Source organism: Crinia signifera, chromosome 4, assembly GCF_055691185.1.
Source record: "Crinia signifera chromosome 4, ASM5569118v1, whole genome shotgun sequence".
Taxonomy (NCBI): Eukaryota; Metazoa; Chordata; class Amphibia; order Anura; family Myobatrachidae; genus Crinia; species Crinia signifera.
Window position 1 is genome coordinate 191895911 of NC_139220.1, and position 25316 is coordinate 191921226.

Below are 25316 nucleotides of genomic sequence, written 5' to 3' on the forward strand. Positions count from 1 at the left end.
GGGAGCGAGGCTGTGCAGGATTTTCCAGTCACCCGGATTCCGGGAGAATTCCGGTGACTGGAAAAGCCTCCTTGAGGGTTGCCACCAAAACGGGGGCGGGCAGGGGGGGTCAGTGGTGTGTGGGCGGCGCTATCCAGGGGCGGGGGTATGGCTGACTCACCTGCTCCAGTCCCAAGCTCCCAGCCGCTTTCTCCCCTCGGTGCTGGCAGAAGCTCTGCTGCTGCTCACCACCGCCCTCCAGTGGCCAGCGCCCTAGGCAAATGCCTAAAGCTGCCTAGTGGTGGCGCCGGACCTGCCCGCAGACCCTCGGGGGCCCACACTCCTCACCACCGTGGGGTCTGCAGGGCTATTGTTATGCCACTGCTAGTGTGTACACTCAATATTATTAATGACCCCTCCTGTCTGCTGAGCATGCAGATCAATTTGGCTATATATAGCCAAACTACCCGCATGTTCAGCATGTCCTGGTGACGTCACTGAACGATATCATCAGTGTGTGCACTCAAATAGGTTAACTATGTAATGCCACGGCAATATATCGTATGGGGTTTTAGGATTCGGAGACTCGCTCACCACGCGTTACTATTCCCATTAGATGTCCAAGTGGATAGTATTCTTGTGAGGCAGTTTATATATGCTAGTCTAGGGGGTCCAATATTCTGTGATTGAGCCCAGTCTCAGAAACTAGAAGAAACACGATAAAGCGACAAGAGAGTGACAGTAACAGGTAAGAGACCTTCTTCTCATGGCCGCCTGAACCCTCCGTTACGTGGCCCAGCAGTGAGCTGACGTCATGACGACAGTGACGCCGCTCCAGCTGTGGCCGTGTGCAGCGTGTCGGCTCCCGCAGCCATTGCAGCCGCTCAGAGAGGTCTCTGCTTGAGTGTCACGGCGCAGGCTCGCTGTAGCGCAGCCGCTCTGAGGTGAGTGCCCTACCGCGCAATCTCCAGCTATCAGCCCTGCTGCTGGCGCAGCCGCAACACGGAGCTCGGCTCCGGGGCTCTGCCAGCAGCTCCGCCCTGCACTGCGCTTTGCGGGGAGAACAACGGGAATATGAGATCCGAGAGACAAATGGGGGGGCTACGAAAAGGCGGGGAGGTGGCTGCAGGCCTAGCTAGGCCCGTTCTACTGCAATCGGTTAACGGGGGGCATGGGAGAGGCCTAGGTCTCATGCCTGCAGTATATACTCAGTGCCTGCTGTGCTGCGGAGAGGGGCGGATGTAGTGGCTCACATATACATACATACATACATACACACATTATTTATTTATTTATTTATATATATATATATATATATATATATATATATATATATACACACATGTGCATGCTATTCATATACCATATATGTGCATATAGATTGTCATGCTGATGCTGCTGATCCTATAGTGTATACTACAGGGCCATCACTGTTCTACGCGAATGGGGACAATTATACAAGAAACGATACAATGGACATACATGATCACAGCCAAAAACTATTTATTGTATAAATTATAGCACTTTGCACAAAGAACTGCAACCAAACTTCATTATTACTATTATTACATTATTCATTATCATCACTATTATTACAATTTTATGTGTGTTTGAAATGGTAGTTATTAATAGAAGTGAGGACACCTTTCATTCTGGGGAAGTTTAAGTTACCTTGATAATGGGTATCTGATGCCTCTGATTGAATCCCCCCCCCCCCCCCCCCTTAAAAAAAAATAAAAACATTACATTTTTTTAATATATTTTTTTAAGCCATACCCCATAAAATGTGAACCATCTCCTGTTTCACTTGCTATAAGGAGCTGTAATAGATACACATTGTACACCCCAAAATGGAAACTCCAATATACAGTCACTTAATAGGGTGCAGGACCTGACTTCTACAAGAATCACTCAGGTTAATTGTGGAAATTACAGTGTCTGGAATCTTTCCAGATTATCTCATGAATTCTTTACTAGGGTCAGGTCTTGTGACTGAGAAGGCCATTGGCATACACATACACACATGTCTTGGTGTCTGATTAGTAAAATATTGTGTTAACTACATGTGCTTTGTGAATGGAATAGTAAACACTACTCCCCTTAGGATAACAAACATTGAACTTTGGGGTGAACATTTATTATTACCATTAAGCAGAAATAATCATTGACATTTCTGCACAGTAGTCTAGTACCTGTATACAATAATTCTGCCCTGCCAGATTTGTAGAGGTTTATGCATTGCTAGACCGCGATAATGCATTCTCTCTGGCTGAAATTTGTGCTCAGTGTCAACACTAATGGTGCCCATACACTAGGGCAATATTGCATGCAATCATTTGATTTCTACTGCATTGGAGCAATACATGGTACTTGTGTAGTTTCACGGCGCCAGCATGGCCACAAACTATGTTAAAAAAAGTAACTTAACTCCATGCCAACATGGATAGTTCATAACTCCACTATCCATGTTGGCATGGAGTTGATTTTAGCTTAGCGAGCCACCGAGCCCGCAGCGTGGGCGAGCGAAGCGAGCCCCGCAAGGGGACTCAGATGCACGGCGCCATGAAACTACACAAGTACCCAATACAATGTGGGGTATTCAATGCCGCAGCAAGCGGTCGGCGAGGGGGTTAAACAGCGAGGATTGCTGAAAACCAGCGATCCTCGCTGTTTAACCCCCGCGCCGGCCGCTCGCTCTATTCAACGTACTGGGGAAATCCTCGCCGTCACAGGACGGCGAGAATTCCCCAAAACAGCGAGACCCGCGGCTGCTGCAGAAAACTCGCAGTTTTTAGCCGCGGGTCTCGCTGATTCTGGAGCCGCATCCGCCAATTCCCCCTCGCTCAAAAAACGGAGCGAGGGGGAATTGGCGGATGCGGAGGCTGTGTTGAATGCTGTCAGGGTGAGTGGTGACAGCGAGCAGGAAGCCCTGCTCGCTGTCACCACTCGCAAACAGCATTGAATACCTGCCATTGTATGCACACTGAATGTGTCCCATGATGCGATGCGTGGCCACACTGGTCGAATCTCGCATCTCAAGATATTATGTGCTGCACATAATATGTATTGTATCGCATGTGTTTTTTAAACCCGTGCAATTTAGCGCAATGGTATGCAATCTGTCATTTATATACCCCAGCCCACATGACATCACCCGATTTCAGGTCAAATGGGGCTTGCGATTTATCTCATGATTGTATGCACATCAAATGAGGGGAAAAGCACTTCAGATGCAATTTTTTGCATGGGAAGCGTCAAGGGAAATAGGATGCAATGAGATATCGTGCTTCAATCACCCTAGTGTATGGGCACCATTACATTCACCAGCCCAATATAAAAAGAGCTTTAATTGGAACTCCTTCCTGTACCTGCGTCTCTACTTGGATGGCTATAAAAATGGCTTGTATTTGGTCTTTTCAATGTGTGTGTGTGTGTGTGTATCAGATAAAGTAGCTGAAAGGGGAACACACATGTTGGCTATATATGGGTGTTTATGCTTTAAAACATAAACAACAATCCTTCTTAAAGCTGTGAATATTTTGGTCACCTCTTTAAAGCACCTGCAAAGTGAGCAGGAGGACCAACAAGAGGCCACAATGTGGGTTCAGATTCTTACTGGTTTTCCTGTTTAAACACCCCAATCCAAGTAGTGCAGTTCGGTGTCACTGTTTCCAGGTATCGGAATCTACAGCTTTAGGCAGTACTGCAGATTTTAAATCCAATTTTAATCCTGTGATTTTGTTATGAAACTAAAGGAATTAAAGGTCCATGCGCATTGGGCAATTTTTGAGCTGAAAGCAGCTCACTTTTACCGTTTTGAGCTGCTTTCAGTACATTACAAATCGCATCCAGATGTTTTCTCAGGGAAAAAATCAAAATTGCAACTGTAATAAGGTGTGATTTTTGGTAAACCAGCACTGGGCTCTTGGACCAGTCCTGTTTCTAAAAATACACCGGACTAAAAAAGTGGGGGTCCCCCGTATTTTGAAACCAGCACCAGGCTCCAACAGTCAGCGGTGTCATGCCACAGCCGGGGGACACTTTATGCAAGTTCCCCCAGCCGAACCATGCTCACCCTTGGCTAGTCAGCCCTGGACAGGTCACTTGGGGGAGTGGAGACCCCCTGAAAAAGTCTGTCTCCGGCATCCCTTGGCAGCTGATAAAATAGTGTAAATATTAGATTAAATCAAAACATTGCTTTTTTTACAGTAGAACTACAAATACCAGAAGGCCTTACCCACATGCTGGGCCTTGGCGAACTACAAGTCACAGCATGCAGGGCATTAATGGGCACCCTTAAGGTGGCCATACACACGCAGATTTATCTGCAGATCTGTCTGGTTGGAACAAAAACCTGGTTATGGATGAGAGCAAATGACAGTTGACCATTTGTTTGGAAATGCTGGAAAACTGATAAACTGTCATTCATCCATAACCATGTTTTTGTTCCAACCAGCCAGATCTGAAGATAAATCTTACTAGTGTATGGACACCTTTAGACTTGTAGTTCACCTGTAAAAAGAATGTTAAAATAAAGACACACACACACTCACACAATAGTAAAACTTTATTACACACGTTTTACACAAATCCATGCATACCCCTCCTCACTCCCACAAAGCTGTTCCTCTGGAGCAGCTCACCCTGCAGTGAGCTGGGTCCCCAGCACTTAAGCCCCGTACACACGGTGGAGATATATTGCTCAGTTTCTCCTTTTCATCAGCGACCAGAGATGGTCGCTGATGAAAGAGAACCTCTGCCGGCGATGCCGCAGAGGTAATCATCTGGTCGCAGGAGCAAGCTCCTGCAACCAGCGATTAGAACAGGGCTGAAAACGGGAGCCCGCACCCGGCAATTTATCGCAGGGGCACACTCCCATCACTGGCAATATGGTCGCCTGCGACCATATTTCCAGCGATTCCAGCCCCTATCGCCCCCGTGTGTACACAGCTTTAGAGTGGAGACCCTGCTGACCTCCGTGCTGGAGTTCCTGGCTCTAGCATCATCACCGTCCACCGCGTGGATATTACCAGCAGATAAGCGACAGGGTGGATGGCTTTCCATAGCGCTTTTCATAGCGTCCTGCTATGGAAAGATGTCCATCCCCGGGAAGATCATTTGGATGGGGAAAGTTGGGGGGTGGCATGCTGCAGCAAAGCCATTGTTAAGGTTGCTCTTTCTCTTCTAAGCTGTTCAGATGAGGGAGTGGGTCATTAACAATGTGCAAGAGGGTGCATTTTTATGATATTGGGTGCGCACACTAGACGAGTTAGTAAAATATATCTTTCAGTAAGGTCCTTCTGATGATGTCTTTTTACTATCTCGTCTAGTGTTAGAAAAATGCACACTTGGCAGACTAGATGGGCCAAATGGTTCTTATCTGCCGTCAAATTCTATGTTTCTATAACAAATTTATCCCAGTGTGAATGACTCTTGGGAAATATAGATTGGTCGGGAATATCCGTAGCCGCCCAGATAACCAAACAGCCATATTATCTTTCTTTAACACAAGGGAAATACAATCACTAGTGCTACGCAGCTCCATACAGCTCAGAGTGTCTACATGTAGCTACATAGAACATCTCCCATGACTGTCTGCTTACATTTCTTGGTAGCTATGACAGCCCCCATTCACTATCTGAATAGCTAAGTGTAATAGATTTGAACCTTTCTATAGGATACATCTAAAATGATGACTGAGACAGGAAGGCAGAAGGAAGACTGCTGTAACAGAAAATTGCTGTATGGGGGAGAAGAGCATATTGACCAGCAGATGGGTGCATAACCGTTTGGGGAGGAGTAATTGGAGCTGTAATATACTCTGTTCCAGTTGTGGATGCTGATCCTTGTCTCCTAGCTATATGTAGTGATTTTACTGTTCCCTGTACTGGATCTGTCCAAAAACATTTTTATTAATCAATTTAAGTGACCAAGGTCTATTTTACACATTGGACAAACCTGCAGGGAAAAATAGTTTGTTGTACTAGATCTGTTTGGCTGCTTCTGCGTTACAGCCCTGGTGGTAATGCTTCTGTGGTATTTGTGTTACCACTTCCAAAGCAGAATAAAACAGTGAGGCGAAAGGGCCATGCCTAAAAATGTGCCTTTACAGAGTTATGAGGTGGTCATTTATATGAGAATGAAGATGCGCTTAAAGAACAAAATTGTGTAAAACACACCATTACAGTTCTGTGGAAAGAGTTAAGTATTAATCTAGCACTTTAGAGTTCCCTATTGCCGTGTATAGCTCTCTGGTACCAATTATATTCTTCCCAAAATGATGAAGTGTAAACCTCTAAGGAATTTACACAGAAAATGCCTCACTCCTAACAGCAAAACAGATATATAATTAAAGGAACAGGCCTTCCCAAAAGATGAAGAGTATAAAAACCAGATCCATAATAAATTCACACACAATGATTTTGCAGGATCCACACAATCTACAGAGAACCACCTAGGCACATAATAAATGAACACTTAAAAGGGTGTACATATGGTGCGATTGCCTTGCTATTCGATCCCGATTCTATCTGGATCAGATCGCATTGCAAGGCAAATGCATTTGATTTGGACTATATAGTACAGGCTGTACTATATAGTCTTACCTGCACAGTCTATTTTTCTATCCGATTCCAATGCCGCCCATCGGGATCGATTGTGTTTGATTTCGATTCAATTTTGCTTATATGAATAGAAAAATAGGCCACAACTAACATAGATTTTGCATGAGCCACAATAAATTTATAAAAAATGCACCTGGACCACCCAGATCTACAATGAATATAAAGTAACGTTCCAAAATAGACCTGATCCACACTAAAGATTCAATTTAATTAGATTTTAAGAGAGCAATGACATCTAATCTCGTCCTGGTCGTGATTAATTTTGTGCACCGTTCTATTCATCTACAAACAGAAATCAGTAAGGGGCATATGGTGAGTCTAATGGAATCTGCTTTATGGGGCAGAGGCTCCCGAACATGGTTCTCAAGGAAGCAGAATCTGGTCGTAGCTGGGTGCGCTTAACTCCAATATTCCAAGTTTTAGGGATATACCTGCTTTTCCTCAGATGTTGGGAACCACTGGTGTAAGTATTAGGAATGTTAGTGACATCCGATGAGTTTCACATTGATGTGGTAGAGGGCATGTGTTTTTGCACAGAATTCCTGTAAATTCCATTTAAATGTGAAGCCCATTGGTGAATACCAATCACATTTTAATTTTAACTTGTACAACTTTTTTATATTGGGTGGTTATTTGAGAATGAATAGTCCTTAATTAGCTAGTAAGATGTTTCTAGTTGCTAGGTGTTTCTCAACTACATATAACGGCAAAACCGTTCCACATTTTTAGGGATATACCTGCTTTACTACAGATGGTATAATCAAACTGACCGCGTTAGTAATTAAGTCACCTGTGCCTAAGCATGGATATCCTTAAAACATTGACTTGTGGAGTGCTTTCAGGACAGAGGTTTTGGGAAGCACTGCTACAGGACCTTCTTCAAAGTTATGCTGAGCATGCATTATGCAGTTATCTAGCCAATTGGCCACGAAAGTACTGTATGTGCCCCCTTTGTCCAGTAACTGGCAAACAGACATTTCTGATGTTCTTTCACAAGGAAGGACACTGGAATCCCGGCCACTGGTATGCCGACAGGTGGTGGTGCAAAAAACTACCTTTCGTGCTCGCTGCACTCGACATGCTCCTCTTGCTATGGGCTCGTGGCTTGTTTTGCTTGCCACTGGTTGTATTCTCCCTCTGTGTGGTCCCCTGCGAGGGTGATAGCCCCTGTTGGTGGAGATCGCGAATCCAGGCAGTTGACCAGACAGGATTATCAACTGCTACACATTCTTACACTGCAATTTAGATTTCAGTTTGAGCACACCTCGCCAAAATCTAACTTACACTGCCTTCAAAACATCATAAACATCAGGATGCTGACACAGGATACTGACCTCCCTATCGGTGAGTATGCTGGGCTGGTTAAGGTGTGTCCAAAGAAAGTGGGAAGGAATTAGCCCCGGCTACATAAATACACTACAATAAGTGTATTAGACCAACATATTATGTAGTAGTTGGTTGGCCATAAACTTGTGCGACTTGTGCCATACACTTGTGTGATTTGTCTGACGTATCGGGCGAGCAATCAGGTGAAAAGCATCAAATCGCATGTGCGTTTTAACCTCCAATTTAATGCGTGACCCTGTGCTTATTTTAGCCTGAGAGTGCAATGGCTGCCATAAAGATTTTTTGATCCCACAGCCATGACAGTGATTGAAAACGATACATCATATGCAAAAGCACTGCATATGATGTATCATGTGATCCGGCCACCGAGGAGTTCAATGGAAATCACATTTGATTTCAAGCCTTAAAATTCCCACACGCGCACCGATCCCGGCGGTGCGATGCTATACAATGGGGTGCGCGCTCCCTCGGCACCCCATCGCACAGTACAAAAAGTATGTGCTGCACATACTTTTTGTACTAGCTTTTTCTAGCATAGCATCGCATGCACAAGGCATACGATGCGATGCTATGTGTGCTAGTTAAGCCCACAACGCACGCCGGGATCGGTGCATGTGTGGACACCTTTACAGAAGTCTCACAAGTATATGGGGTACTTAAGTGCAAAAACAGAGGACAAAAAATTATGTCTTTGCTGTTCAGTTATATTTCAACATGGGGAATGTAGTATATTGCTGGGCATACATTATACTAGTGGTTCCCAAGCTTTTTAGAATCACGGCACCCAATAGTATCACAATTTTATTATCCATGGCACCTCATGCCAAAAGTTTGATATAGAGAAATTCAAAGTTGTGTTTATATGACATCTTTAGGATTATTTATGTAGTGCCAGATAAGATTTGCTTCTGTTTGTCCATATAATTTATGATTGACAGACACAAGCATTGGTTTTGCCTATTAGATTGTCAATTAATTTGAATTGGTCCTGGACCACCAACCCAAGTCACCCCAGAGTGCCACGGCATTATATTGTTGTTGGCACAGTATGCTGATTGTGTGTGGCAGTGACAGACCACAAATGGACAGATGCAATAATTCATGAGCTGCATGTTGGCCGCATCACCGTTAAGCTGCCATTGCCTGAGCGACGGACATTTCCTCTGTTCCTTCACAGGGAAAGAACGGGGGAATGTCTTTTCCCTAAGGGAGGAAGGAATATATTGGGCACACAGGTGGGTTGTGTCTAGAACCACTTCTATTATTTGACTGGGATGTGATGTTATGTGAGGGCGAAAGTTGTTAGATGCCCTCACAGCCTTTTTTATTTTACCTATAATTTCCGTAGGGTAGGTTATTTTATTGCAGGCGGATTGTACCTTGTGGGCTCGCTACTCTTTGCTTGCCACACTTATATTCCCAGTCCAGGTATACGTAGACCCAGTGGCTGATGGGAAAAGTTAAGACAGAAGTGGTTCTAGCCACAACCATGCACAGGTGTGTGGAGATTGTAAGCTTGCAGCAGGGCCCTCTAACCTCCAAGTCTGTCTGTTGTTACCCAGTTTGTTTTATCACTGTCTATTATTGTAAAGCGCAACGGAATCTGCTGCGTTAAGAAACTGTAAATAAATATTTAGGTAGACCGTGTCTATATCAGGCATAGGCAACCTGTGGCTCTCCAGCTGTTGTGAAACTACAAGTCCCATCATGCCCTACCGCAGTTTTAGCACTCTCGTATAGCAAAACCGTGGCAAGCCATGCTGGGACTTGTGGCTTCACAACAGCTGGAGAGCCATAGGTTGCCTACACCTGGACTAAATAGGTAGTCAATAGGTTGACCGGGTAAAGATGTAAAGATGTTGTCATGAAAAGGTCGTCATGAGTTTTTTCACATTTTATTTTTTTTGGTGTTAATGTTAACATGGACTCTGAATTAGTGTAAAGCGTACCCTTGCATGGCTCCCTACCCTCACTATGCTTCAGCACTATTATATTCTCCTTCTATGCCAACATGCTTGGTGAAGTAAGAATAAACCAGTTTAAAAAAACAAAATCTTGGAAAACTCCTGTCAAACTTTTGGGGTAGACCAATTGACTGTCTGTCTAGACCAGGCATGTCCAAACTGTTACCGCAAGCGCACCCAGCCACGACCAGATTCTGCTTCCTCCACAAAAAAATCTGGTCGCTGTGGTAACCTGGCACCCGGGGTTGGTCCAGCCCTGGATTAAATGTTTGTTGGGGTGGCAGACATTTGATTGTACAGTGTATGCCCTGCATTTGCTGAAAAAATGAGCAAATTATTTATACAATTATGCAGTTTTGCATCAGAACCATGTGACTTAAATCTAGTAGCTGTTGTCACCAGCCCTATGATAGTTTACAGATTCTGTTTTTAAATATTTTATCTACTTCGTCAGAAGCGCCTGTTTGGCACAATTTAAGTTATATGTACTGTAGTACATCGGTGATCATAGAGTAGGCTTAAGGTCCATACACACTGGGTGACTGTCCAGCATGTATGGACATCAATGATGGCATTCATTGCTGCGGGGAAAGCAGCTCAGTGCATATACATAGAGGAGCGCTATGCAAAGCCGCCCTGAAAGACACTCATCTGCTGGTACAACCAGCAGATGAACAGCTTTCCTGGCGATGTTGCAGGAGCGCGCAGAAGCGCTCATCGCCAGGCCATACACACTGGGTGGCTTTGAGTTGAAAGCCGCTCAAACCTCTTGTTTTGAGTGACTTTCAGCTCAGTCGCCCAGTGTGTATGGGCCATACCGTTCCTTTTAAAACACGAAGCTTGTGGATTATACAGGTTCTGTGGCTGATTAAAACCAGGTCAGATGAAGGCTGGAAGTCACAAGAACAGGATATTAACACAAGGATAATCCTGAGTGCTTTTTAGGAGCTGCTTTTTTCTCTCTTTTTTTTTTTTTTTTTTACTGCTGGCCTGAAGTCAGCCTGCAACAGTGTCCTGGTTTTTTTAAAGCCAAAGATCGAGCCAAGAAATTGGGTGAAAGTGGCCAAATCAAATGTGTTTGACATTCTATCTGATCTGTTGTGTGCATTGGGTTGGAGGTCGCACGTGCTGCACATAAGATAAATCAGATTTGCAGCTGTCCGTTCATGTGGATGTTTTTTCAGCTTTGAAGTAACATTTACCCATACATCTAATGGTGTGTACACACGGTGAGATGTGCCGTGTGATTAAACATGCAGTATTTTTTTCTTTCCTGTTTTGGTTATTATCCAATTAAACATGTATCTTTATAAAACTTTGTTTGCAAAAAACAAACTTTGAAGTTGGTCTAGACACAAGGCGATAAATCTCCACATAACCTTTCAGTAGCCAACCAATTTTGTGAGATATAATTATCTCTATAATGTGCCTTATTTACTTTCTACTCCCAGCTAGAAGAGTTTCTATAACTACTTCCAGCTTTTTGTTGCAGACTGCTGGAATTATTATAATTATTATTATAATTTTATTTATAAGGTGCCACAAGTGTTTCGCAGCGCCGTACAAAGGAACAATACAGGGAGACAAAGCTTGGCATAACATTAAATAAATAACAAAAATACAGTACAAATAAAGAGCGCCACAGTTCAATACACATTACAGCTTGGATATAAGTAGTGAGGACTCAATCAACATACAACTAGAGGCTAGATGCCAATGATGGAGATGAGTATGCGGACAAAGATGGTCACTGAGTGTTGGACTATAGGAGAGCTGTGAGTGAAATGTGAAGAGAAGAGGGCTTTGACAACAGGAGGGAAGAGGGCCCTACTCGGAGGAGCTTACAATCTAGTAGGAAGGGGAGACAGATTACAAGAGGTGCAAGCAAGTGGGTGGTGGTTAGATAGCAGGATGTAAACAGGCAAGGGGTCGGAGAACCAGCTGGTTTATGCAGTGGAAGGTATGCTTTGATGAATAGGTGAGTGTTCAGTGCTCGTTTGAAGCTTTGCAAGGTCGGGGAGAGTCTAATGGAGTGAGGGAGTGCGTTCCACTGAAGGGGTGCAGCACGGGCAAAGTCCTGTACTCTAGCATGGGAAGCAGTGATCAGGGTGGAGGAGAGACGACAGTCGTCAGCCGACCGTAGAGGGCGGGAGGGTGTATGAATGGAGATGAGGTTAGAGATATATGGAACAATGGAATTAGAGATGGCCCTGTATGTGAGTGTGAGGTGTTTGAAGAGGATTCTGTAGGGGAATGGAAGCTCGTGCAGATTTTGTTGAAGGGGAGTGGCAGAATTAGAGCGGCGGGAGAGGAAGATAAGCCTGGCTGCAGCATTGAGGACAGATTGGAGAGGAGCCAGTTGGGATTGAGCGAGGCCGGTGAGGAGAACATTGCAGTAGTCGAGCCGTGAGATGACCAATGAGTGGATGATCAGCTTAGTTGCACTCTGTGAGAGAAAGGGCCTGATGCGAGCAATGTTGCGTAACTGGAACCGGCAAGAATGGGCCAGGGCTTGGATGTGGGGTGCAAAGGAGAGGGAGGAGTCAAGAGTGACACCCAGGCAGCGGAGTTGGGGAACAGGGGAGATGATGGTGGTGTTAACAGTGATAGAGATATTAGTAGGGGGCATAGCTCTGGGTGGGGGAAAGATAATAAGTTCGGTTTTGTCCATATTCAGCTTCAGAAATCGTTCAGACATCCAGGAGGAGATGGCAGAGAGGCAGTTGGAAACTTGAGAGAATAACGTATTAAATAAAGCTGTACATGTGTGGGCCCACCTACCCCAAGTCTGGTATGGATCGTTTGGTCGACTGTGTCTAGGTTGACAGGGAGAAGGTCAACCCATGAAAAGGGTTGATTTTTTGCTCTATTTTCGCCATGCCAATTCAAAAAATCCATTGAAAAGGTATGGGTGAAAATGGCCAAAAATGGGTGAAAACGCCCGTGAGTGAATACGTATTGACAAATTATCGATTAACCCCTTTAATGTGTTTCTAAGCAGACAGGGCTATAGTATACCCAGAATGATTATTGACGTTCATTGGGTATGTAAATATAAGACTATGGATCATATTGCTCACTAGACCTCCAGAAGTCTGTGCGACCACACAGCTGGTATAGGATGAAATCACCTTTTATGCAGTGATATCTGCTGGGGTGTTCATGGAGCTATAGCAGTACATACAATGCAGTCTCCATGGGAGGAATGAAGGAAAATTGTGACTTTAGTCTTTTTTTTAAATTGTCCGTGCATTTCATGATCGCATGTATGAAGTGAGGAAGTAGTCACGTGTTCTGACCATTGTATTTTGAGTGACTGCAATAATATGTTCATCTTTCTACAAATGCTGTATGTCTATTTACAGTTAGCAACAATGGAGGATCATACTGTTAACCAGACGGATATGACCATTGAAGCCCATACCGTTGCTCACACTGTGGCGCAGCAAGTACAGCAAGTCCATGTTGCCACATACACAGACCACAGTATGCTCAGTGCTGATGAAGATTCTCCATCATCTCCAGAGGATACTTCTTACGATGACTCTGATATTCTCAACTCCACTGCAGCTGATGAGATAACTGCCCATCTGGCAGCTGCAGGTATAACAATGGGATCTATTAAATAATGTTGGTTTAAATTATATTCAGACCTTAATAGCACTATAGATTGTAAGCTTGAAAGCAGGGACCTTATCTCTCCTGTTCTTTCCTAGTCAATTACTGTGTTCCTACTATTTTGTCAAGTGCAATGGAATATTCTGGCACTATGTCATAATAATAGTATTAAATTAAAAATGTTGAATTATTCATAATGTTGCTTTGGATAATATTCCCAAACTGAACACTTTGGAGAAAGCAATGCCAAAATTAAGAACATTATAACATTTGCTATTATGAAATATACACTTAAGGAAGAATATAAAATCATAAAATGTATTGATATGTGACACAAAGATAAAAACTTTTATATTGTAAATGTTTCAAATTAGTATTTCTAAGAATACCTTAATGCTGGGTACACATTTGGCCGACAGATCTGACCTGCTGACCTGACTAATGATTTTGTGCATACACACTTACCAACCATCTGCCTGATATGTCTGGCAGCAGCCCCATTTCATTTGGGGCCCGCCAAAATGTGACATGCTATTCAGTGGTTTCCTAAGCCCGATATATTGGCTGGTGGGGCACCTGGTCATACCCGCAGATCCACAGGCATGTCCACCTGCCGTGCCTCCCACCAACCCCTGGCCACTTGGTTACTGGGCTGACTTCCCTGGGGGTGTTGAGACCCAAATATGTGGTGTTCAGTACACCTTTTAGGTAATTCTTATAAATGTGTGGTAATCCAACAAATAATTGTAACTTTCAGTGCTCTGTTTTTGTAGGCCCTGTGGGGATGGCGGCTGCAGCTGCTGTGGCAACAGGAAAGAAACGCAAGAGACCTCATATCTTTGAATCAAACCCATCCATACGCAAAAGACAGCAAACGCGGCTACTGAGGTGAGTGCTTCCTCCCAAAGTCTAATAAACCAGTACCATGCAAAATACTGTATACTTACAACAAAACTAGCTTTTGCAGCATGTATTACTTCTGTGCCTGCAGGTCATAGTAATGCCTCCTATTATTGCTGTGTATGTGGCAGGATTGCGCATTATTAGTAACCTTAAAACATACGTCTAGTCTGACTTTGTATGGCATAGCTATGATTTGTATATTGTAATCCTAGAAACTGTGTTGGGTATCAGACACCTCATTCTCTTTTTCCCTGTAAAATGACCATTTATAAAATAGAAGGTAAATTACACATTTACGCTATCATTTTGCTGGAAATGTTACAAATAAACCTTAGTGTTGCATAATTAACATGTAGCTTATGTTTGTTGTAGGCGATGCTTTCTAACATCAGATTACTATTATTTATGGCAGTGGTTCCCAAACTTTTTCAGTTCAAGGCACATTTTTGGTCTCCAGGTTTTTTCAGGGCACCCTTAAGCCGAAATAATCATAAAGCTTTTTAAAAAAAATAAATAAAAGTAGTTAGGTCAAAATGGCCTATATTCAACTACTGCTGAAAAACCAGCACCGATACCTGCTGTGATTCCTCCAGTCCCGTACTTCTCCCCCACCCAACCGTAGCGGCAGCCGTACCACCATATCCTCTCCCTGCCAAGGCAATGAACAGCAGCCGCCGCTAGTGGGGTACTACTGGGGGCATTAGGTGCATGCGTCACGACTGGGGGCTATTATGTGTGTAAGCGTCACGACTGGGGGCTATTATGTGTGTAAGCGTCACGACTGGGGGCTATTATGTGTGTAAGCGTCACGACTGGGGGCTATTATGTGTGTAAGCGTCACGGCTGGGGGCTATTATGTGTGTAAATGGCACAACTGGGGGCACCATGGGGAAGTGGAAAATTTAATTTATTGTACTTATAACTGTATGTAGGCATTATTAAATAGAAGGCTCAGTTGAAGTAGGCAGCGGCAGGGTGGGCCACCTGCCACTTCAGTCTCCAGTGTGTCCCGCACTCGAAACTGTTTCCTGCAAGCTGCTGCTCCAGCATACTCCTTGCTGCTGTGTGAGTTGTTGTAATGAGCTGGGCAGCCACTTACTACTCATGCATAGAGGACGGAGGGGACTGCAGCGGGCTGTGCACTGGAGCCAGAGTCACCGGTCAGGTGTCTATTAATTTATTTATAGTGGCGCCCACCAGAGCATGCTCTATGCGAAGCACCTCACATTGCATAATTAAAGGGCAGGCTGTGCAGCCACGGCTCCCCAGTGACATCGCCGCAGCACACCAGGGAGCCGCGGCGCACAGTTTGGGAACCGCTGATATATGGTCTTGTACACATGGTTTTTCAAAACCAAGTATAGGAAAAACCTTGTATGCGATCAGCAGCATTTCATATGTGTTCTCAAGGCCTCAATGCAGCATAACGTGCTTTGAGTATAGTGGGAGTGCTTATTATGTACAAATATATATGTGTGTGTGTATATACAGCAGTCTTAGAAGTTTGTACTCTTACTACTGCCTGTAAAGTCTGAAGAGACATATAAAATAGTTGTACACATATTTAGCTAAACTGTTATACATCATCAGTCTTGCTAGGGACTGCCCGATCTATTTAGGCTGTGTTCTTTTGCCTGTTCTTTATAGGCTGAGCAAATAACAGAGTAGTCATTTGAATACTGCTAGCTATGGCAATCTCTCGGTCTTGTGGATGCAGATTAGAAAATTTTATATTTTCATGATATGATTTAGAGCATATTCAGTATACTTACAGTCGCTTATTCAGAATGATCTGGTGGGCACCTTACAAATGTACATAGAAATACATGATGTAGGAGAGAATGTATGGACCTGTATGGGGGCACAGAGAATGGATCAGGAAAAATGAAAGGAGAAGTGGGAGCATTGTTTGCTTAATAAAGTATTAAGTTTCTGTACTTGTCCTTTGCTTCTGTTTCTAGAAAGCTGCGAGCGACTTTGGATGAGTATACCACCAGAGTGGGTCAGCAAGCCATCGTCCTGTGCATCTCCCCTTCCAAACCCAACCCAGTTTTTAAAGTATTTGGGGCAGCACCACTGGAGAATGTGGTGAGTAGACCTTTTTTTTCAGCTACCATTTCAGCTACGTATGCAGATGTGTCCCCCTACATCAAGTCTCCATATGCCATGCATCGTGAGATGCCTTGCGCAAGTAAGCCATCAGGTCTCATGAGACTGTGGGCAGTCTTGTTTGTTCCGAAAATGGATGTTGGTTATAGCATGGTGCACCTAGGACGCACCAGGAGACTCTGCTGATTATTTTGATATGACACTTGTATATTGTGTGTGACTGAGCCATAGCGCAGAACAGAACTTGTATTGGGGCAGATATACCCGTGTCACACATCAAATTAATAGACAGGCTCTTGGAGCAGCATCGCATTGTGACTAAGACGTGTCTTTGGCAGAAAAGACGCTGGACACTAGACACGCCAAGAGCGGCTATTTTTTGCTACTGAAACGATAGTGTTCAATAATGCAATTATTGTAACGGCATATTAAGTTGGATAGAGAACATACAGCTATCATTTACGTCACTGCACTGTCGTCCTGTTAGCAGCAATAGCTGCCAATTTGCTTAAGGTTTCTGTGAAATATCTGCTGTGCTGACTCTTCAGATACAATGTGATATCTGTAGAGGGATCAATCGCCATAAAACTATATCATTTCTACATTTTCGTATAAATGGCAGCACTACTTTTTCTACACAAACCTTTTTGAGGTCCATTTACCAGTGCCATATGATATGGTTTTTGAGCTTATTTGTAAAAGGCATAGTAGAGTGACATGTGGAACAATGGCAGATGGAAACGCCTATATAGTTTCACAACTAGTAATGTCTAGTTCCATTTGTGACCATGGCTGCAGTTTTGATTAATGTTTTATTGCAAATAGTAATTAGTCCATAAACTAAATTACCATGATTTAAATTTTTAAAAGGTATGTATTTTTGCTTTTAGCGGTTTATTTATTAAGAATTACTTTAAAGCGCCATAAATGACCATTACTTTTTGCTGTAATTAGGAATTAATTTCATTTTATTTCCGATATCTTTAACAACTGTATCTTGCTGGTACTGATAAACAGTACTGACAAGCCTGTCCCATCAAACAGTAAAGAGATGGAAGCGATTACTAGGTTTGGATGTGCATGTACAAGTGAAAGCTACCACCAGTGATCTCTCACCATAAGAAAATGCAATATTGTGGTCTACTTCAGTGGCTAACAATATTGTAAGATATCATCAGCTATCGGAGATGAAACTGCCAAAGAAAACTGCTTTTCTGAACTTGTTTAAAGAATCAAAAGGGGGGAGTGGGGACGACTGCAGGAGGGACCTTTCAGACTTCCTACATTCAGCCCTTAGTAAATAGTTGAAATTTTTCCATAGGCCTTCGTGTGGTATGTCTGCGGGATAGCTCCTAATCATTTATTCTCCCTGTTAATTCATGGAATTAATTAGTAAGAATTGTGATCTGAAAACAGCAGTACTTTCAATCAAACCAATTTAAAATCCTAAGAGGGATGGTGTGTTGGAGAAATTGTTGGCAGGCAGTAGTGAATTGCCCAAAATATCTAGTTTGTAATATTTGTCGTAACTGTTATTTTGAGAAAATAGCTCAAACTTAGATTTCATTAATATATCATTCATATGCTCAGATCTTACAGATTTCACATAAATGGTATTGCTTAAAGTTTCATCATTATTTCCTGCTTGTTCATCCATCAGAGACACAGAAGAATGTATATTTTTAGCTGCTATCTGTTCTACCAGAGGTGCCTTTGAGCCCTGGGACTGTCATGGTACTAATGACCAGGAAGCTGAGCATTGCTCTCATCTCTGTTTACCACCCACTCTCTCCCTTAGGTTCGCAAGTATAAGAGTATGATCCTTGAGGACCTTGAAACTGCACTGGCAGAACATGCGCCTGTCCAGCAGGACATAAACTCTGATTTGCCTCCCTTGACTATTGACGGCATTCCAGTGTCTGTGGATAAGATGACACAGGTGAGCAGGCAGCTACCAGTGCATCAGTTCTGATCCCTGAAAACCTGGGACATGTATGTGCTCTGATGCAATGCACATATTCGTATCTTTGACCACTTGCTAACGAACCACATTACATGTTTTGCTAACCATTATAGGTAATAATTAAAGTGCACCATACTCCTAACTAAAGGGGAGCACCCACTTCTGGGGGCTGAAACAATATACTGTATGTTTAGTTTATGACTGCTGCTAAGTTCCCTTCCTCAACTCCCTGTATTGGTTTAATTAGAAGACTGACCTAATAGTGCCATATGGGTTAAAATATCCAATGCACTTAAAAAGTGGAATCACTTGAAGTCTATATTTTGTTATGAAGTAAACCGATTGATAAAACTATAAAGCCCATCTCAGGTGTGGGATTATTTGCACGTGACTGTGCCATGCTGGATTGGCACACAGATAAGTGAGTGTGGACATGTTGGTACCTGGTGAAGATATCCATATTTATTTATTTTTTGTCTTTTTATTGAAAGTTTACAATAATGCAACACCACAATAAGAAACATAAAAGAAAATAAATAAAACTCAAAAGAACGAAAAAGAAATCGGAGCCACCATAGTAAAAGCAATAAAACATACCATGAAAGATGGACACATTGTAGAATAAATTCACTGGATACAAAGGGGCAGATGTATTATGCCTTAACAAGAGATAAATGTAAGGGTGATAGGATGTGATTGGCTGGACGTTTATCTCTAAATGCCATGTTACAGACTGTGTAAAAAAAAAAAAGTCAGTAAGGAGCTGATTGGATGGCTGTTTACCTCTTTATCACCCTTGCATTTATCTCTTGTTAAGGCTTAATACATCTGCCCCAATATCCGTTAAGTTGTACAAATTCAAATAGCATCTTACACCCATATTCCCTATACATTCAACAACTCCAGACCAGAGTGTGTGTTTTCGTGCAAAGTGGGTCTTTTTATCAGGTGATCCAATAGTATAGCCAGATTAAAAACGTTAAAAAAATTGCAAAAATATGACAAACTATTTTTCAGAATTGTATCATTTTCTGTGCAGACTTAAAAACACTTTCACAAAACAGGATATTAACCCTTTGGACAGTATTCAATGAGGCTGATTCGCTTCTTTTCTTTCCAATGTGTCCTATTTTCGTGCTCCCTGGCAAATTTTTTGACTGGAAAAGTCATTCGCCCTATTCAACACTCAGAATTCACCGACGACAAACAGTGAATGATGGCCAATTCATTAACGACAGCATTGATGAGGGATCACGGCAGAACGGGCCCGACTTCAGAAGCTGTCGGGCCCGTTCTGCCGATACCGGCCGTGGATTGTTGTTATCTGGGCCGCAGATCGAAAATTCGCGGCCACACCCCCTTTGCGTCGAGCGGCAGGCGGGACATTGAATCCCGCCTGTCGTTCTACGGTCGATCTGATCGCAAACGGGCCTGGATCACTGCTGTCGCTGGGGATCGACAGCCGTGATCCTACATTGAATACCCTCCTATATTTCCTTTATAAGGTAATTATGATTAATAAAAATGTTTGCTAGACAATTTTCACACCTATTTTGACAAATTCACTTGGCACTCAAAGGGTTAAAGAGGGTTTTTTATGTATGGTTTCCCTGTCTTATAATAAGTGATTAATCTGCCTCCATAATTGCAGTCAGCAGTATTTTCATTCTCTCAATGCAAGCTGAAATTACAAACCATGAATGAGATGAGTGGAGGGTGATTTCCTTTGGGAGACCTCAGCAACTTTGGAAGTGCCAGTAACCTTTCATCAGGAGGAGTCATTAAATGGTACAAGTAGCAGTGAGCTCAGGTGTGCTGTGCACTAGGCTAGCTGTGGGCCTTTAGGTGACACAACTTTAATTGCTCTATTTTCCATTCCAGTGTTATGTGAGGCAAAGCTATTCTGGTGCCATGGACCTGTACATGCAGTGTCCTGTTCGCTCCTATACCTAGAACATGCTTTCTTACACATAAGTAAGCTCTAAAACACACCTCCTGTAGAAGCTTATTTGAATAGTGGAATTATTCTTTTTTGTTTTATTCTTAATTTGTATGGTGCCATTAGGGATCTGCAGCACCTAATTAGCATACATAAATAAACAAAACAGTGATTTACGTCAAATATCTAGTTCTTGCTAATTCCTTTATAATTTCTATGTTTTCTCGTATACAGGACTTTCATGACATTTAAATGCTTAGGCACCAAATTGAAATGCAATATGTATGTTGGTGTTGATGGGAACCCTAAAGCAGGGTACACATCTGTGTCTGATATATCTGGTGGTAACAAAAATCTGGTAATGTACAGTATAGGAGCACAAGAGAATCGAACATTTGCTCCCACACACTGGAAAACAGTCAATGGTGATTCAGACAAATTCGTTAAAGCTAAAGAAACAAATTAATCCGAACAATCGTCTTTGTCCATTTTCTATCGTTTGGAAGCGAATTGTTGATTGTCATCCACTCCCGTACGTTACCAGATGTTTGTTCCCACCAGACAAACTGGATACATACAAGATTTATCTGTCCAATCTAAGTGCATGTTCTCTAGGTCTCCTCGCAGAGTCACATTTAAAAGCATTTGTAATTCTCCATAACAAATCAAATCCGTTTTCAGATTGATAGGTTTTGACAATTGCGTTACAGCTCCTATACTGTAGAATGATTGGTCAGGTTTATCAATCTTGCATCTTATCTTTTAAAAGCTGAAGGGCTTAATCTGGGTATACATATTTAGCAATTCACGCCCGGTTAACTATATTGGCAGTGCTATAGTGCAGGGGTGGCCAACCGGTAAGAGGTAAAGAGCCGAAAAATATCGGTAGTCAAGCTAAAGAGCCAACATCATGCGCGCGCCAAAGGCGCATGCGCCAAAAAAAGGGGCGTAGTCTATTTTGACCCCTTGGGTGGGTGTGATACAAATATGCCTCCAATAGTGCAGTGCCATATATACATATGCCCCCAATAGTGCCAGATACACATATGCCCCCCCACGGTGCCAGGTATGCACCACACGGTGCCGGGTATGCCCCCACAGTGCCAAAAAGCTGGTATGCCCCCACAGTGCCACAAACTGTTATGCCCCCACAGTGCCACAAACTGCTATGCCCCCACAGTGCAAATTTCCCAGCAGCAGCACTCACCGTTGTTGCTGCTGCTGCCAGGCGGGGAGAGGACAGTCTGGTGTCCCCCTGCAGTCCTCCTGTCATGTCACCGATGGGAGGAGAGCACAGCACCCCCCCTCTCCTTCCCCCTCACTTCCCTGTGACTGGGCCGCCCACCAATCAAAGCTCGCTGGCCGGCTCCTGATTGGCTGCTGGCCCACGAGCTCTGATTGGCAGACGGCCCAGTCACAAGGATGCACAGTAAGGGGTAAGAGAGATGCGCGATGCGCGCTCTCCTCCCCTCAGTAGGAGAAGGGATTCAGGGAACCGTCAGCAGGAGGGACTGGGACAGATGGTGGGCGGCGGGAGCCGCACTTTACAAGGGGGAGAGCCGCATGAGGCTCAAGAGCCACAGGTTGGCCACCACTGCTATAGTGCATACACACTGAGCTATATTGGTCAATCAGTTGTGTCACCTGCTCCGTGCATGCAGTTGCTGATTAATATTGTCAATTTGAGCTGCATGTACAAATGATGGGGGAGATCATTAACAATATTAAACGTACACACTGGATGAAGTGCACATGATATTGATATAGTCCATATTGTTAACTATCTGTCACCCAGTGTGTACCCAGCTTTACTATGATTTCATGTCTTTATACAACCAATGGGTATTTGAGATGAACAGATCAGTGTGAAGATTAGCCAGTAATTTGTGTCCCTGGTGTTTTTACATGGTCATCCTGTAAACTTTAGCTAGTTTCACATTTGTATGTAAGAACTGCAAATGAAGACTTGTGTTATAAGGTCCCTTTGGGTCTCTGGAGAAGTAGCAATTGCTCTGAGTGCAGTGCAGATTTACTTGCAAACTGACACCTAGATCATCTGTCCTTCTCCATTAGATTCTTACAGATGAACAGGTTTTGGTCTGACAGCTTCTTCAGCTGATCAGGTCTCTAGAGGTTGTAATTTACAAGGCAACCGAGCCTCTTGGCTACACAGGGCTAGTCATTATTTCTACATCTGACAGTAGGGGTTGCCAATTTGAATGCTAATTAACCTCATATGAGTAAGAAATGGTGCAAATTTACAGTGCTGGTGAGTGCCTGCTCTCTTTAAAGATGTCTCTGCCACCGAAACGCTGCCATCTACGTGGATAGTAGGGCATGAAAAGGTCGTAGGACGCGTACCGCCGCCCCTCGCGGGCTCGCTGCGCTCGCCACGCTTCGGGTTGGCGTGGATCGTGGGGTGGCGTACAAAAATTGGGGGGACATTTAAGGGTTAATGGGCTCTGTGGCCCATTTAACATTGATTTCTATGGCCAAATCGGGTGGATTGAGGCATTTAACACTAAAATCGGGTCCATCGCGGCTTTTAACATTGGTTCCTATGGGAAATCGGGAGCATCGCGTCGCGGGCATCGCGATTTTTCAGGTTTAACATGGTTTTCAATGGGAAAATCGCGGGCATCGCGTCGGTCGCGTCGCGGGCAGGCATAAATGTACCCGCGATGCCCGCGACGGGCGCCGTTCTAGGTAAAGAGTACCAGTGAAACTACATCACTTACTAGCTTTCAAAGCATTTGCTTCGAGTGGTCTTACTAGTTATTACATATAGTGCTGCACCCCTTCAGTGGAACGCACTCCCTCGCTCCATTAGACTCTCCCCGACCTTGCAAAGCTTCAAACGGGCACTGAAAACTCACCTATTCATCAAAGCGTACCCTTCCACTGCATAAACCAGCTGGTTCTCCGACCCCTTGCCTGTTTACATCCTGCTATCTAACCACCACCCCCTCGCTTGCACCTCTTGTAATCTGTCTGTCTCCCCTTCCTACTAGATTGTAAGCTCCTCTGAGCAGGGCCCTCTTCCCTCCTGTTGTCAAAGCCCACTTCTCTTCACATTTCACTCACAGCTCTCCTTTACTCCAACACTCAGTGACCATCTTCATCTGCATACTCCTCTCCATCATTGGCCTCAAGCCTCTAGTTGTTTGTTGATTGAGTCCTCACTACTTATATCCAAGCTGTAATGTGTATTGATCTGTGGCGCTCTTTATTTGTACTGTATTTTTGTTATTTATTCAATGTTATGCCAAGTTTTGTTTCCCTGTATTGTTCCTTTGTACGGCGCTGCGAAACACTTGTGGCGCCTTATAAATAAAATTATAATAATAATAATAATATGTATGTAATAGCACTGATTTCATGCATGCAATATTCATACATGAAAGAGCTAGGACAAATCAGAAGAACAAAATGACACAGATGGCTTTATGCAGGTAAGCTACAGGTTTGTATGAGGCGGCTGAATATTTTGCACACAATTGGAGATATATTTCTGCATATATCAGCCTGACCCATATTAATGGCCCATACACACTTCATGATTTTCAGCTGAAAATTGCTAAAGATTACCATTTTGAGCGATTTTCAGCTGAAAGTCAGCAAGCGATGCCTGACTAGGGATGATGCGCGCTCGCATGAGCCATGTATACATTTCCACTTATAATAAAATATTCATTGGTGGCCAGCGGCTGTGTGTATGGGGGGGGGGGGGGGTTCATTCCCCCAGGCTGTGTAGCTGGGCAAGGGAGTCGAGCAGTCCGTGTAGTGTGGGAGCAGCGCGGTCAGCCGGGCTGAAAGGGTATCCTCTTTCAGGCTGGTGAACGTACACCTAGCGATAATGGCTGAAAAGCCATTCATCCTCGCTAGATGTGGTGGTAAAACCAGCCGACTGCCTAGCGATGATGTGGAAACGCGCATCATCGCTAGTCAGCAATCACTGGGGCATACACACTGGGCGACTTTCAGTTGAAAATAGACTAGTGTGTGTATAAGCCTTAAATAGCATTTTGCCTCCTGAAAATCTCTTGCTCTGGTATAACCAGCAGATGAGCGATTTCGAGGATGGCTTTGCATAGCGCTGCACTATGCAAAGCCGTCCTCTCCCCGGGCAGGGGAAAGCCGCTCAGTGTGTATACACTGAGCGGCTTTCCCCCCAGCGATGATAGCAATCATTGCTGGGCATACACGCTGGGCATAATTGCGCCCAGCTACGCCATGCTGACAACGTACCTTGGGCTACGATATCAATGTAGCCTAGCTGGGCGCCCTGCTAGCTTGACGTTCGTTATGCGCGCAGTGGGGACGGGGCTGAGCTGGGACGGGGGTCCCGGCCCTGAAGGGCGAGTGGCGGGGCTTGAGTAGTGTGGGCAGCGTGGCATTGACTCCCCGGCACCAACAATGTATGTAATTCAGGGTACTGCCGCTGGGGGAGCATCACATGGTTTCCCTGCTCCCCCAGCGGCACTACTCCAATTAAATACCCACGCTTCCGGCTCAGTGGCTCGCTGCGCTTGCCACACTTTATAAAACTAACTCCACGCCCACATGGATACTGGGAGTATGACGTGGATAGTGGGGATATGAACCATTGTGTATTAGCACAGCTCCAGTTACATAAGTTACGTAGTTTACGTATCCAGCTTAGTGGTGTATTGGTATTCTCAATACACCACTACGCAAATTACGTAATGGGCGCCCTGCTAATACACAAGTACCAAAAGTTTTATTGGATTTTTTTGTTAGAAGTTATCACTGCCCACGCAGCCTCTGTATTATCCTCAGCTATCCCTAAGCTCATTTCCTTCCCACATTGTTTTAAGTTCGTTCTTACATAAAGGAACACCCCCCTCTTC

General features: G+C 43.9%; 1 protein-coding gene across 5 annotated transcripts in view; it reads left to right on the plus strand.

The window, feature by feature from the left end:
- The first annotated feature begins 584 nt into the window (after window positions 1-584).
- NRF1 (nuclear respiratory factor 1) overlaps window positions 585-25316 on the plus strand; it is a 51826-nt gene continuing 27094 nt past the window's right edge. For 4 of the 5 annotated variants that reach the window (XM_083183296.1, XM_083183294.1, XM_083183298.1 and 1 more), the window contains exons 1-5: window positions 750-923; window positions 13279-13516; window positions 14305-14419; window positions 16396-16522; window positions 18342-18482. In XM_083183296.1, coding sequence (XP_083039422.1) covers window positions 13288-13516; window positions 14305-14419; window positions 16396-16522; window positions 18342-18482 — 612 coding nt within the window. In that variant the 5' untranslated portion in view covers window positions 750-923; window positions 13279-13287. Of the gene's footprint in view, window positions 728-749; window positions 924-13278; window positions 13517-14304; window positions 14420-16395; window positions 16523-18341; window positions 18483-25316 lie in introns of those variants that run through there. The other variant, XM_083183295.1, reaches the window with a different exon arrangement.